Source organism: Sporothrix schenckii, assembly GCF_000961545.1.
Source record: "Sporothrix schenckii 1099-18 chromosome Unknown Cont49, whole genome shotgun sequence".
In the NCBI taxonomy this organism is placed as follows: Eukaryota; Fungi; Ascomycota; class Sordariomycetes; order Ophiostomatales; family Ophiostomataceae; genus Sporothrix; species Sporothrix schenckii.
In genome coordinates this window covers 2,597,107-2,612,368 of record NW_015971150.1, presented here as the reverse complement: position 1 = coordinate 2,612,368, position 15,262 = coordinate 2,597,107, and the positions used below count along the sequence as shown (strand labels likewise).

General features: G+C 54.9%; 5 protein-coding genes across 5 annotated transcripts; 2 read left to right on the top strand and 3 right to left on the bottom strand.

Moving 5' to 3' along the window:
• Positions 1-3,475: 3,475 nt before the first annotated feature.
• On the top strand, positions 3,476-4,048 carry SPSK_05602 (uncharacterized protein; the record flags this gene model as incomplete). The annotated part of the gene is made up of 1 exon (XM_016732345.1): positions 3,476-4,048. One exon carries the CDS (start codon positions 3,476-3,478, stop codon positions 4,046-4,048), a length of 573 nt encoding a protein of 190 aa, XP_016583358.1.
• A 334-nt stretch (positions 4,049-4,382) lies between these two features.
• SPSK_10970 (mRNA splicing protein Yju2) lies at positions 4,383-5,420 on the bottom strand (the record flags this gene model as incomplete). The annotated part of the gene is made up of 1 exon (XM_016737191.1): positions 4,383-5,420. One exon carries the CDS (start codon positions 5,418-5,420, stop codon positions 4,383-4,385), a length of 1,038 nt encoding a protein of 345 aa, XP_016583357.1.
• Positions 5,421-5,949: 529 nt separating this feature from the next.
• On the bottom strand, positions 5,950-8,070 carry SPSK_05053 (methylenetetrahydrofolate reductase (NADPH); the record flags this gene model as incomplete). The annotated part of the gene is made up of 1 exon (XM_016731806.1): positions 5,950-8,070. One exon carries the CDS (start codon positions 8,068-8,070, stop codon positions 5,950-5,952), a length of 2,121 nt encoding a protein of 706 aa, XP_016583356.1.
• A 2,273-nt stretch (positions 8,071-10,343) lies between these two features.
• On the top strand, positions 10,344-11,775 carry SPSK_05268 (translation initiation factor 4E; the record flags this gene model as incomplete). Its single annotated transcript, XM_016732018.1, has 3 exons — positions 10,344-10,372; positions 10,448-11,332; positions 11,421-11,775. The coding sequence occupies 3 exons, from the start codon at positions 10,344-10,346 to the stop codon at positions 11,773-11,775; spliced, it is 1,269 nt and encodes a 422-aa protein (XP_016583355.1).
• A 491-nt stretch (positions 11,776-12,266) lies between these two features.
• On the bottom strand, positions 12,267-14,537 carry SPSK_05017 (snRNP assembly protein; the record flags this gene model as incomplete). The annotated part of the gene is made up of 1 exon (XM_016731771.1): positions 12,267-14,537. One exon carries the CDS (start codon positions 14,535-14,537, stop codon positions 12,267-12,269), a length of 2,271 nt encoding a protein of 756 aa, XP_016583354.1.
• Between the last annotated feature and the right edge of the window lie 725 nt (positions 14,538-15,262).

Below are 15,262 nucleotides of genomic sequence, written 5' to 3'. Positions count from 1 at the left end.
TGCTGGAGGCAACAAACAATCTTTAAAAAGTGATCGACATAAAATTGACGTCGTTTGTCTGATCTAGACGTATGTCGTTGCACGAGTGGCCCCACTCAACCTTCTCGCCAGTCTCACGTTTTCTTGACCTCATTTTCGGATGCTGGCGAGCCGGCTTTCGTCCATTTCCTATTATGGCGATGAAGTGACCCAAAAGGGAATGCTCATGCAGGTATGTGCAGCATGGAACCAAGACGGCCAGGACCAACCCAGAATGAACCCTGTTTGTTCTTTGGTTTAGGTTTTTGTCCTACCTGGACACTTCTTTGACGGCGGCGCCATGCCTCCGTGCTCCGGGGTTATATGCAACCCCTCAGCCCCTCCACTACTTTTGATGTTCTGGGCCTGATCGGCGAGGTAACTACGGGCAATCTCGTGCGTGACCGTGTGTACCTATATGTGTACCCTGTACCGTTGCAGCACTGGCAGTGCCGCCAACTGCGACTGTACTCGGTATTATGGTTGTTACTGTCGGGGTACAAAATGTACTGGAAGCCATGCAGATGCCAACATTTTCCAACTTTTAGAGCATTCAGTCGGTGCTCCCTAGCAGGTTTAACGAACGTTGCACGAGTTGCATCGGCGAGTTGCATCAATTGACGCAGACTCCAGAGCAGAATGTAGCGGAGCCAAGTATCGTAGCAAGACTGAAGAAATCATTTATGAAGCAATCGAAAATACAGGCGAACAAAATGGCATTGACGTGATGAGCCGTCGCGACAAATCGCTCCTTCCCTCCATTGAGCCGTGGTATCTTGAGAAGCTATCTAGAGAAACTATGTCATCACTTGCGTTTGTCCTCTTTCCCTGCATGCCTTCCCCATGCCATCCCTATTACTTCTTAATGTTCGCCTGAACTTACCACGTCTTTCGTCTTTCATCGGAGCGTTTGGCTTTCTATTTACCTTGTTGACGTCGGTAGTGCGCTAGTGCCTTGGTAGAAGTGGGTCCGGCCAATGACATCATACCGCGCCGCCACCCGCAGCCGCCCGTTCACGCCGCCCGTTCGCCGCCAAGTACAATACACGACACGAAGAAAGAGCGGCCAAGTTACATATCAGTCTTTGAAAGCGAGGTACTCTCGTGGTTTAGTTGTAGGTTTTCCCCTGCTATTCAGGTGTTTTTACTTGGAGATCAAGTGCATTTAATGGCTTCACCGCACGTCCAGCGTTTTCCTACTATATTCGCGACGGTGGATGGCAGCATCTTATTTATTGATAACCATTTGAGACATGGCCAAAAAAATCTTCTCGTTCTTCTACTAACTTTCCTTAATAGAGTCTCCGTCTGTATGGTCTTAGCCCATGTCACTTTTGTCGGAATGTCCTAGTGTAGGGTGAACAAGGACAAGGAGATATGGACGCGCTCAGCGTACTGGACAGGCAGACAGGAAGACAAACTACCTGAGCAGGGGGGCCGAGCAGGCATGAACAAAGAAATGGGTGGGACGATCTGCAGGGTCTTTCTACATTCAACGGTAGCACGCATGCAAGTAGAAAGTGCCCAAAAGTGTCTTGGAAAGGTTGTTGTGGAGGGTGCCAGACCAGGACGGCGTTTTTACCATGCCGAATTGAGCTCTATCCCCTAAGACATAACCAGTGCCGACCCATTACGTCTGTGACCAGGCCCATGCTTGATTTAGTTCTTGTTTTGCGTCTGGGTCTGGTCTGGATTTGTCTGTCGTGGGGTTCTGATTATTCCTATTCTTTACTTGAAAGTTTCCGTTTTATTTTTTAGACCACCCTCTGTATATCTTCACCCATCTCCGTCTCCCCGGTTTTTGGATGGTCGACATCACAATCTCTAGGCAGAGAACCAAGTGCAGCTTGGGCTTGTTTAACATCTGAGGGGCTTCATGCAACGACTCGCGGCAAGCAATAGTGGATGGTCTCGAATGAATGTACTTTACAGTGTTTGTTCTTCGAACACACCTCAGCATGCCCCAACTCTTGTCGTCCAGCTGGTCAGCGACGAAAGTGCGCTCTCATATGCTCCACAGTTCGATGACAGTGCCATCATCGGACAGGCAGGGAAAGAGGTTGACAAATACGACAGAATACAGCAGGAGAGACCAATGGATACGGAATATGCAAGGTGGGCACAAGAAAGATAGAAAACTCGCAGAGAAAAACGTACAAGAACTGAAAGGATCCCCTGTCTGCTCCCACCCATGGCATTACACCACTTCCGGTAACTGTCGATCTGCACCTAGCCAGGCTGTTCCTGCAAACGGTACCTGCAATGTAGTGGCCTTGTAATTACGGCGCATTTGCAGGTGCAGGTGCGTTATTTTGTATTTTATTTGTATGTATATGTATACTTTTTCACAAGCACCATCGGTCTCTCCCTGGCGTCAACAGGCGAACCATGCAAAAGTAAGGACAAAATTGCCCAAACTTGGTCTTGAGTAGCAGAGTAATACATAGCTCTCCGGACATTCGTTCTCCTTTCTACGCCTAGTCTCTGGCCACATTGCGTAGAGACCAAACAAAAGTTCTCTGCCCCTTAGCCTCGGTACCCATCCACTCTGATATCATAGCATGGAATTGGCCACGGTGCTTTCTTGCTTGTTCGCCCCTGATGCCATACGGTCTCTGCCGTCATTTTTGTTGTCTTAGTTTCTTTGTCTCTGTCTATTTGCTACTGTTTGTTGATGTTATAAACCCAGATCTCGTCCCAACTTCTCCCTTGCATGCTTTACTTTACTTTACCATCAACCCTTCGAATCATCAACTACCGTCATTATCCAAGGATATTCCTGCACACTTTAGCTCCTCGCTTATTGCAACCTCGACTTGACTCCTGGCCTGCATGTAAACTTCCCTGATTTGGAGCCTTGTTTCTTATGCATTTCCTTTGAGTGCTTCACTTGTCTACGTCTTTTCTTACTTTTCTTTGCTTACTTTTTTATTCGTCTTGATCCCATTCTCCCCTATCGCTCCCACTAGCTCCTGCACAGCAAACAGGGACAGCTCCAAAACCCACACACCATCCCCATTTTATTTCCCCGTCGCCTTTGTTGCTGGTTTATCTCACCCATGTCGCCTAGACCAGCAACGTCAACGCAAACACTGGAGGACCCTTCTCGCATAGCCCAGGCAAAAGACAAAAAAGCCTCGTGCCACTGCCATCTCGCCCGCTTCGCCTTGCCGCAGGCTTCTTTTACCTTGTTGACTATAATATAACGTTTGTGTATAAGACCGGCCCGGCCGCCCGTTTGTTTCTCCCCATTCACATACTTCACTTACACCAAGTTTCTTTTCGTATTTACACTCTTCTCATATTTCCACTTCTCTTTGGTCTAATCCCTCTCATCCCCTCATTCTCTCTTATTGGCTGCCTTCTTTGTCAACCCCCAGCCTACTCCTGTTAAATCATCTTCCAGCGCTACAACAACCAAAACTATCATCACATACACATACTATACACATCCAACATGGACTCACACGGATCCATTGCCGCCATCGACATGGCTGCTGACCAGCCCAGCCGTCGCCAGGTTGCTGTCGACGTCCACCCCACCGACATCAGCACCGCCGAGCCTAACATCCGCGACCCGCAGCAGGACCAGCGTCAGCACGTTGCCGGCGGTCAGCCGTTGCCGCCCGATTCAGCACCAATGGCTCCCACCGACGAGGGGGCCAGTGCATCAACCACCCGTAGTGCTCGTACCTCAAGTTTGTCGAATCTGTCTGACTATGCACGCTCCATGCTGCTGCACACCAAGCAGCAGATGGATGCCACCTCCGGCTCGCCGCCTCCGGCACATCTACATGTTGCAGGTCCTGCCGGTGATGGCCCTCGGTACCGGAGCGGCAGCTTGACCATGTCCGAACGCAGCCAGGGCCACGACCGCGCCAGCAGCACCAACAACTCGAGTAGCTACAGCCTCAGTGCCAGCCAGAGCACAAGTCCTGGCCGCAGCCAGCACCACCACAACAACAGCCCGCACCACCATGCTCACCGGACAGCGTTGGCCAACAGCACGGCTTTGCCCAACGGTGTATAGTCTGCCTGGATGGGCGCTTGTATGGGCACAATCCGTCCGCTATCTTTCCTCTAGCTGGCGTGTCTTATTTTTATTGGCGTTGGATAATGGCGTTCGTTAGGGAGGCATATACTCTTTCTCGTTGTCACATACGACACATCGACAAAGCACATGGTATCGGTTCTGTTTAATGCATTTTTGGTTAAAGGCACAGGAGTTCTAGGCACGTACACAAGGGAATATCACATGTTGCATCTTTGAAAAATATCAAGTGAAATGAGTTTCAAATTGTGGGTATATGATAATGCTCCAAAGTATACTCCTATCTAACGTCCAAAAAAAAGTGTAACCCTATCTAAACCATGATTCGTGACGCCATAAATGCCATATCTTGAGCCAGTCCCAACACGCGCCGCTCACACCAGTGACGGCTTCTTCTTGATACCCAGAAGCGATGCGTGGTCCTTCTTTTTCTTAATCTGCCGCTTGAAGCTCGGCACCACCGCGACCTCCTCTGCAGCCACAACAGGCGGTGTTGCTGGCTTTGGTGTTGCACTGCTGCTGCTGCTGCTGCTGCCGCGTCGAGTGTCGTGGTCTTTGGTTTTGTCGACGACGTCTTGCTGACCCATGCCGGCTGGGTGTCAGAGTCATCGCTGTCGTCGTTCTTCTCCATCTCCTCTTCCTCGTTCTCCGCCTCAACGCCCTCTGCCGCGGCAGCAAACGCCGCTCGTGCTGCCGCCGCGTCTTCCAGGTCCTGCTGCCGCTGTCGCTCCTCCTCGTCTGCCGGCCGCGCCTGCAGCGCCACCGTCTCCAAGTGATCGCGGTGGTCGGCCCGCGCAATCCGAGCGTTTCGTGTTCGGATCTCGTCCAGGGCGTCCGCAACCTCCATCTCTCGCTTCGCCTCCAGTGTCTTGGCCTCCAGCTCCTCCATGCGGTTTTGCTCCGCCGCCGCCTCGCCGTTGGCCTCGGCCTCCTCGGCCTCGAGGCGGTCCAGGCGCTGCTCGTCCGTCTCTTCTTGCTCTTCTTGGGTCGCGTGCCGCCACGCCTCCACGTTGCGCTTGGCACCCGACACCAGCGAGTAGTCTTGGTTCTTGGGGTCCGTCTTGAAGATGATTTCACCGCTGCACCGCGTGCACCGAATGTAGAACCGGTAGATCTGGATTCCCAGGTACTTTTCGTCCAGCGGCGTTTCTTTCCGCGCGTTGAACTTGCGCCCCTTGTAGATGTACTCGCCGCACCGTGTGCATCGCATGCTCATCGGCGCCATCAGCCGCACCACCTGCACGGCCGGCCCAGACTGCTGGCCCTTTTTCGGCTTCTTGACACGCCGTGCGAGCGCGCTCGGGTCAAAGTCCGGCGGGTAGTACTTGGAGAGGACCTTGCGTTCCGACATGGTGGATGGTCCGCTGCTGGAGGTATATGTAATTTGACGGTCGGTCGGTGTCTGGGTTCAAAGCGTTCGACCAGAGGGGAGTTTGCGGGGTCGCGGGCTGCGGCGTTGGTGTGTCGACAGCGTTGGGGTTTATGTCGAGTTGAATGATGGAAAAGGATGAGGTTAAACTTTGGCGACCGGAAGCCTAGCATATCGCCACCAACGAGATCACGTGCTCATCTAATGGTTTTGAATTACAGTTTAGTTAGCCGAATAAAAAGCTAACCTTCACCAAAAATGGTAATAAATACCATGACAAAAGAAAAGAAAACATTGCAGGTGGTCCAAGGCCATGCCCCTCGTATCTTCTTGTTTTCTGTAACCAGTGTACCTTTCCAATGCCCGTTTCTTCCAATTTCTCGCCCACATCCCATGGAAACACCACAATGCAAATGGGCAAAATGAACACATAAAAAAAACTAAAGAAACAAAGTCATGAAAGATGACCGTAATGCTAATCGTCTACAGCGGCCTTCCGCTCTCTCTTTCCTCATGCAGACACTAGGTTCCACAGCGCGTCTTTTTCGATGTAGTTGTGGTGGATGATGTTGACCAGCCAGTAGTCGTTGCGCGTCTTCTCCAGCAAAATGTCTGTCGGCGAGCCCTTGGGGTACAGCGCCGCCCACTCCTTCCAGATCCCAAACGCCTCCTCGCTCCAGGCCCGGAAGCTGACCTCTTCCACAATTGTCGGCGTGACAATCTCCTTGCCCGGAAAGACGCCCCATGTCACGGCGTTCGTGCTGGCCTCCTCGGCGGCTTCCGCGCCGCTGCGGCTGTCTGTCACGCGCCCGCTCGCGTCCGATGAGACAAAGTCACCCGCCGCGTTGATTGCATAGAAGCAGACCTTGTCGCGTACCTCCGGGTCGGTGAGTCGGGTGCAAAGCGCTGTCCAATCGGCCGACGGAAGGAAGAACTCAACAAAGGCTTTTTGGAACACAAAGCCGTGCGTGGGGCCCCAGCCAAACGTCGCGTCCGTCGAAGGGATGCCGTTCACGGCCGGCTGCGATGCCACCGTCCACCATCCCTTGGCATTGAGCTGCACCAGCTGGTCGCGGATCGTCGCCGTTTCGGCGTTGAACTCCTCCTCGCTCCAGGGAATGGCGGCAAGCTCACCACCTAGGTAGCGGATGAAGATGGTGTTGATGTCCTCGGTCGTCGTCGGCCGGCCCCACAGCTTGAGCGCCTGGTTCACCGTCATGTGCAGGCTGACACCGTAGCCGTCAATCTCACCGTACGCCGGCGACCGCGCATCACCCCAGCGGCCGTTGGGGAAGTCATCCCATGTGGCCTCGCGGCCCAGCACGCCCTCACCCTCGGAGATGGCCAGCGTGTTGGACCGCGTGTTCACCGGCTCGGCCGGCACGCTGGCCTCGAGTGCCGTAGCTTCGTAGTCGGGATGTGACGCCGCGCGCCCGGATACTATCACACGGTTGCGCGGGTCGGACCCAATCGACGATTGGCGCCGCGCCGGATGGCCGTCCAGAGGCGGATGAACAGCGCCGCCAGTGCCCGTGCCCGTGCTGCCGTTAATGCGAATAGATGGCACGCCCAGCGAGCCACTCGTCGCCACGTCGTCCACAACGGCAACCTCCCCCGCTATGGCCTCCTCGTCCTCGTCCGGCGTGCCGGGCGGGATCAAATGCGTCCGCTCAAGGATAAACGACACGGCCTTTTCCAGATTCAGCGTGTAAAAGTGGAAGCCCTTGGGCCGGTCGGCGCGTGTCCGGTCCTTGATCTCCTTCACCTGTTCGACGAGTTCGCTGATAATGTCCACGCCCACGCTCTTGACCTTCTCGTCGTCCTTCTTGACCGCGTCGAGCCGCGCCATCAGCTCGTCGGGTATGCGTGCGTGGCTGAGCTTGGTCGTCCGCTTGATCATCTGGTAGTTTTGGATCGGCATCAAGCCAGGGATCAAGGGGATGTCCTTGAACGCGCCGCTCGGGTGCGCGAGCAGCACCGACTCAAAGTGTGCATACGCCGCGTGGTCAAAGAAAAGCTGCGTCATCACAAAGTCGGCACCAGCCTGCACCTTCTCCACCAGGTACGGCAGGTCGTGCTCGAGGCTCTGGCCCAGCGGATGACTCTCCTCGGCGTGGCCCTCGGGGTACGCCGCCACGCCAATGCAAAAGTAGTCGCCGTGCTGTTTCCGGATGTACCGCACCAGGTCGACGGCCCACGAAAACTCGAGCTCTCCGGAGGGCCCAGGTGCAATCCCGGCCGCCGCCGCATCCTTGTCGGTTTCGTCGCTGTACTCGGTCGGTCGTGGCGGGTCACCCCGCAGCGCCAGGATATTGCGGATGCCGAGAGCCTTGGCGTCTTCCAGTGCCTTGTCAATCAGCTCACGGCTCATGTTCGTGCACGTCAGGTGCAAGCACGTCGTCAGGCCGAGCTCGCGCTGGCAAATCTCGGCCAGCTCCAGTGACTTTTGCGCCGTCGAGCCGCCCGCACCCCACGTCACGTTGACGAACAGCGGGCGCAGCGCCCGCGCCATTCGGTCCAGCCGGCCCCGCAGGTTGGCAAAGCCCATAGACGTCTTGGGCGGGAAGAATTCGAGCGAGAAGTAGTACGACTCGGGCGACAATGCCGCGATCTTGTCTGTTATCTTGTCCATTGCGATAGGGTATCGCCGGTCGTCTCGACCGCCGGAGGGGATCGCGACGTGCGAAAGCGGTTGAGAGGCGAACAGTTACCGAGGCGAGCCGAAATAGCAGCAATTGGTTCGAAAGGTGCGTGATGTACGTTTGTCGGGAAAGGGAGAGCACCGTTGGAGCTGTGTCCGAAGTTCTGTTCACAGAAGTCGAAATCGGAACGAACCAAGCGGTCATATTCTCCAACAGATGGCACCTGCCCCGCAAAGGCTTACAGAAGAAAGCACTTGTCAGTTCCTGCCAGCACAGGACACAAGACTACACTGTCGCCCCACTGTGGCATTTGACTATGTTCCTTCCTTTATAGCGTGCGATAGCTCAGATGTAGGACCGGTGGCAATAGAACAACTTGGCGGGAAAGTGCGAACGAAAGACGAGTTGTCGGTGGCCTGCGGCGACACAGTATAGAAAGGACGACCCAATCGGGGTAGAAAAAGCAATAGAGAGGAAAGAAGGGCCTAGCTACTGCCGTTGCACAGAAACAGCGCAGCGCCTGCCGTGTTGTGCTCAGAAACAGTACGTATGGTATCACAAGGAAAGCGCTCAACGCCTGCCCTGTCACTCACAGGCGGTTAATCTGTTAGCCACACAAAGTATTAGAGCTAAGCTCTGGTAGAAATCTTTTGCACCGTGGTCGTGCCTTCCTGGCTCTAAAAAACTTCAAAGGCGCCAAAGGTGGAGAATGTCCGTATGAAGAGCCGTTGCAAAGTGGTGAGGCAAGCGCGCACAGTGCCGTCACAGGCAAAGTGCCCTGGCAAAACAATCACAGGGGAAAGTGCAGAAAGCTTCTCGATTTCCGTAGAAGGAGCTATGGACATAGAGTGGCACCAGCTATTGCCCTTGATAGGCAATTGCATTCTACAACGAGTCACTTCACGGCCACGTAATATCGGGCGCCATACCGCTGTCCTTTCTAAGAGCAAGAAGAAGCTGGATACTGCAAAGAGTAAAAGCGTGGAACTCCCTTTTCATTCCAATGAGAGCCGGGATGAATCATGCCGGCCCCAAGGAGCACAGTATGGAAATATGGAGACCGTCGTGGTTGCCAGCCCAAGGTTCTCAGGCACCACCAACGCTGGGCGCTCCTCCTTCTCTGCCACCCAATTCGCCGCCTTTCTCTTTCGCCAATCAATGCGTAGCTGCCTTTTTGGTGCCGTTTTATTGTTCTTGGGCCGTTTTAGCTCCAACCTGTTCATTCGCTCCTTCCAACCTCCACTCACCTTCACATTTTCAACCTCCACCTTTTTCCCTTTTTCCTCTAAGCCCGCCTTTCTTCACCTAATTTTTCTTCGTTCTTTCCTGATCTCCAATCTGCGCCTTCCGTCCATTTGCATTCCTGTGTCCAGTTTTCCCCCATTCTCTTTCCACCTTCTGTACTATCACCTGTTCTTTTTTTTGCCTCAACTCAACAACGGTCCGCCTTTTCGAAACGCCTCCACGACACACATACAGACACGTACAACAACTCGCATTCGCAACACCGCCCATCGAGCTCGTCGTTTTTTCTACGTCCGCCACCCCTGCCGCCACAAATTTGCACGCGCACGCATTGCTTCCCCGCGAACCGCCGCACTGGTAAACAAGTGCAAAACAACCTGATCACACGACTCGCACTTCAAGAGAAAGAAACGAACAAAGTTACTACGGTGGCCCGAGAAGGACGAGATCGGAAAATAGGACGCAACCAGGTCAGAGCCTGTCTCATTGAGCGACAGGTTGCCGCCGCCTACCGGTGCTCTGTCGCCGCCCTCCTCACGACCGTCTTCAACACATAGCCTCGACTGCAGCCTCTCTTTTCACCTCTCGATCGCAGAGCACACATCCGCCCTCGACGTTCTTGATCGCCCCGACCATCTCCTCTCATAGCGCTCGTTGCCTTTCTGCACATATGCCCTTTTTATGCACGCTGCACCTGCATTGACCTCTTTGACTTTGTTTTGAAACCTGGTCTCCGCTTCTTGCCAACATTGCCATTGCTACTTCTATTACTCTTTTGTTCGTTTTTAATTCCTTCGTTCTCTTCTACTGCTGCGCTCTTCGCCTACGGTCGTCGAAACTCGTCACACACATCCGTCATCGTGTTACCTTTGCCAACAAACACCGAACCGCTTCCACTGCTTTGACTGCGAATCTGTTACTCCTTTTGCCGTCCGATTTTTTGGGCACCGTTCCCTCGTCCCGCCCCGTGTACATTATCTCTCCCTCTTTAATCATTGCCCCCAAAACATCAGGCCCAATGGATAGTCTCTACGGCCGTCGTACCAAGTGAGTTGACCGTCTGTATCAAGTTTTCGTCATTTCCGACTTGCTTGCTAACCACGTATGTTCTTTCCGTCCCAGCTCCAACAAGCTCTCTCTCTCCACAAACACGAGCCCTTCCATCGGCAGCTTTGGCGACGCGCCTGCTGCCTCTCCTTCGACCACACGCAACACGACCCTCCCTCGACGATTCGGCGGTGACAGCTCGTCGCATGGAGGCAAGGCCAATCCCTTCAATACGGCCACCACGCCGGGTGGCAGCCGCATCATGAGCCCCGGCGGTCCTGCATCCAGTGCCTTTGGCCTGGGGTCGGGCGCATTCTCCAGTTTCGGCTCCTCGGCCAAGACGCCCAAATCACCAGGGAACCCCTTTGATGTGGGCTTCAAATCCGCAACGTCCGGCACGTCTGCACCTGCCGCAGCAGGCGAGAAATCGTCTGCTGCCACGCCGCGGCCGGCGGCTGTTGGCGGCGCAGCTGCTCCAGGAGCGGCGGGAGCTGCGGCAGCGGACGCGGCGCCACCAGCGGACAAGAACCAGCGGTACTTGCTACGCAACGAATGGGTGTTTTGGTTCCGACCGCCGATTAGCAAAGCCAATGGCTACATTGAGTACGAGAAGACCCTCCACCCGGTGGCCACCGTCAGCTCGGTGGAAGACTTTTTTGCTGTATACACGCACCTGAAGCGTCCGTCCACACTACCGTTGGTGGCGGACTACCACTTCTTCCGCAACGGCATCAGGCCGATTTGGGAAGACGCCGAGAACCGCAAGGGCGGCAAGTGGATTGTGCGGCTGAAGAAGGGCGTGGCGGATCGATACTGGGAGGATCTTTTGTTTGCCATTATCGGCGACCAGTTTGGAGATGCGTCGGACGAGGTGTGCGGTGCCGTTCTCAGTGTGCGCAACGGCGAGGACATTTTGAGTGTCTGGACGCGCACCGACGGCAGCCGCGTGTTGAAGATTCGGTACGTTTTGAGCCTCTCCGTCTCCCTCTCTCTCTCTCTCTCTAGCATGTCTGGTGTATCCACCCCGTATCCTAACAATCTGCTCTAGTGAAACCATGCGGAGAGCCCTCGGATTCCCGCTGGAGACGAAGATGGACTGGAAGAGCCACGATTCATCAATCCAGCAACGGTCGGCCATTGAAGAATCACGACGCGACAAGTCGAACCAACACCACAACAGCGGCGGCACCAACAACCAGCATCACAACACCCACCACAACAACCACCATCATAACAACCATCACAACCATAACCACAACAACTACAACCAGCATCAGCACCAACATCAAAACCACCAGTCCGACCGGCGCTCAGGAAAGCTTCCGTACTCTGCGCGCGCTTCAGCGACAACATCTGGCGGCGGCGGTGATGACCAGCAATTACACGCGCACGGCACGCCGTAGGAGGGTGATCACACGGCCGCAAGCGAATTTTTCCTGCAGAGGATGCTGCACCCACGCAAGTTTTTGTCCATGGCGCTTTATTGATGCTTTGGGGGGGGATTTATTTACCCTTGTTCAGTCTTGGATTTTTTTGGTGTGTGTGAGAATAGGCTAGGAAAGGAGGCGGATGGAGTCTATTAGGTGGCAGAACATATCAAAGGAGAGCAAAATTCAGAAAAGGAAATAAGCCTTTGTGTATATTACTACGACGACTGCTATTTTTACTCCCATTACCATCTTTGTTGACTGTTTTCTGGCCTTTTTTTTCTACCAGCAACCCGGCATTTCATGGCTTCCATTGACGTTGGCTTCGTTTCCCCATTTTCACCCATTTTGTTCAATATATATATTGATATTTTGTAAAGATTGCCATTTATCTTTCACGCCTATCTAGCCAGGCCGGAAAATGCTATTGTACATACTACATTGTCCATTCTCTTTTCCATTGCCTACTACGCTTTTGCTTTGCCCGCGCCATTTGTCGATGCCGTAGACGGCTTTGCCTTTGCCTTGCCTTTGCCAGCAGCAGCTACGCCGTTGCCGACACTACCTAGCTTCCGTCGCCGCTCCCAGATCTGAATGTACGACTCGGCCAGGTACAGCAGCTCGCCGGCAACCGGCTCGACAAACAGGTCCTGAGCGACGACCCACTTGTCTTCTCCATTGTCTGTGGGTGTGGCGGCAGTGCCGTTGCTGTTGGTGGCATTCACCGCCGTCGTGGCGCCCGATCGGTCGCGCAGCTGAACCTTCCATGTGCGTCGCTCCTCGGCCGAGTCGACAGCAACGTCATCGCCCCGCACACGCTCGGCCTCGTGTACGACATTGGCCACGAGGTCGTACAGATACGCATCGTCGTCCTCGCCGCCAGCAGCGCCCTCAACATATGGTCTCATGTCCAGGCCACGCGGGTCAAAAGTGACAATGGTCGGGTTGCGCTCTGTGATAAATTTGTTGACGGAGAAACGTTTCATGTGCAGGATGAGGTAAGGCGGGAGGGGACCCTGGAGCTGGAAGCGGCGCCGCACATCGGACTGGTCGATGCGGGTAGATTGAGCGGACTGGCCATCGTATTTGCCCAGTAGCGTGGTGAGTGCCACTTGTGGAATGATGTTGCGCTCTTGCTCGTCCTGGAACAGCGGTGCCGGGGGTAGGTCGAGGGTCAGCAGCAGGAAGCGGTTGATATCCACAGTCGGTCCTGGTGGGCCGGCAGGGGCGGAGGACACAGTGGTCGTCGATGGTGGTTGTGATGGTGCTGATGGTGGTGCTGGTGGTGGTAGGCCCTGGTCTTGCGGCTGCTGGCCAGAAAAGAGAGGCGGTGGGGGGAGTGAGCTGGGTGGTGGAGGAAGAGCGGAATGATGTCCTGTAGCCGGCACACCAGGCGGTGCCATTGGTGGTGGCGGCATGGACAATATGCCCGAACCTGAGGAGACACCCGGCGGCGGCGGTTGTCCAAACTGCCCCTGACCAGGTGCGCTCGTACCTGGCGGAGGCGGCTGATGGTGCAACGGGTGGGAGGCCAAGCCAGGCGGTGGTGGCGGCGCCATGGAGCCAGGCCTGACAGGAAGAGGTGCGTCGATCATCATGGCATCTGCAGATGGTACTGGAAGTTGCTGGAAGCCATCGGTCTCTGCATGTTTCGCCGCCGCCGCCGCCGCTGCCGCCGCCGCTGCTGCTGCTGCTGACGCACCGACGGCCTCGAGCTTCTCCGACTCGACACGCACCTTGCCCTGGAACACGCGCTGGACAATAGAAGAGCCGGGCCGCGTGCGGCTGCCGCCGAGGCCCAGATGCAAGTGGTTGAGGAACCAGGTGAGGAAATCAACGGGATCGGCCTGGGCGGTCAGAGTGAAGCGCCGGTTGGAACGCAGGGCCACCTCTTGCAGCAGCTCGTGAGGCGATACGTGGGCTTTGAACGCGCGCGGGTTCCATATCTTGCGTACGAGCAGACCAAAGCGCTTGACGAGCTCGGCGTTGGTGTGGCTCGCCGTGGTCGCAGGGAGCTCGTCGAGCAACAGGAAATTGCGCAGCGGAGGCACGTGGGCCAGTGCCTGGACAACAACGTTGAGGTAGTCGTTCTCTTTGATGTTGTTCATGCCTACAAAGCCCGGGGTATACGGCTTGCCTGCAAGCGTGTAGCAAATCTTGCTGCCCGCCGACCGCCGGTCAAGCTGGGCCACGTCGCTGCGCGTGTACCGAGGGTCGGCCACAAATTTGATGTCGTCGAGCGAGCGGCTCAGCACCTCGTAGCCCTCAGGCAAAACGTAGACGCGCTGGGTCTGCATATTGATGAAGACGTGGTGACCGTCGTCGAGCGCGTGGAAGTAGGCGTGCGACTTGGGCCCACGGCCCTGGTAGTAGCGGCCACACACGAGGCAGGCGTAGACGTTGATGTGTGACAGAGACACAGAGCACAGCTTCTCAAAGTCAAAGTCGAGCACGTGCCGGTCGATCGAGTCGAGGTAGAGATCGTCGTATCCGGCCGTTGGTGCCGCCTGGCGTAGCGGTCCGGCTACGCTCGTGTCATCCTCCTCGTCCGAGTCGTCTTCTTCTGTCCTTCCCTCTGTCCGTGTGCCGTCTTCGCTTGCGTCTTCTCCGGTCTGTTCGCCGCGCGCTATGCCTCTGTTGAGCCGCTCGTCGCGGCCGTCGTTCCTCTGCTTCTTGGGTGCCGGCGACGTCACACCCTCCATCGCGTCGAGGTCTTCGGCCGCGCGCCGTTTCGCCATACTGTAACGGGGCGCTAAAAGGGAGTGCGGGGACTGGCGAGAAATGTCGTGATGTTGCGTGGCGAAGCGCAAAGAATCACAATCGCGGTGCGTCTCTGTCAAAGGGTGAGGCTGCAGGCGTTGGCGTCAGAATTCGCGCACCGACTATTCAAGGTTGGCGAGACTCGAGCCCGGGACGTGTGGTGTCGTGATCGAAAAAAGACAGTGCCCAAAATTGATTGCCGTTGTCGAAATAGTGGAATGCTGGAAGTTGACGTCGGACTGTTTTGCCTTGCTCAAAGCTTTTGGTTTGAAGTTGCCTGCTGCTGTGTCGTTCCTGCTTTTTTCCCTTCCTCGCTAGCGCCGCGCGCCTCGCGCCTGCCAGTTGCTCTATGCCCGCATACAAAGTCAGAAAGTGCTATCAAACGGCCCCACCTTTGTTGGTGCAGCCACAGCTTTGGGTAGCTTCCTCCACTGCACTTGCGAGATTTGACTTGTTTTCCAGGCAAGAGTAGAAAGTCGTTGAATGTGTGTCAGATTTGTCAAATAAAAAAGACATAAAATAAAACGGAAGTAGAGGTCAATTGTTTAAGTGTGGATTTTATAACGTACGCTATTTACGACGAGTCCAAAAGGGATTTTTTGCGAGAATTTTTTTTTTGAAATTAAATAAAAATTAATTTAAGAGAAAAAGACGTAACACTTATACAATGATGTAGCTACATAGCGACCTAAAACAATAATGA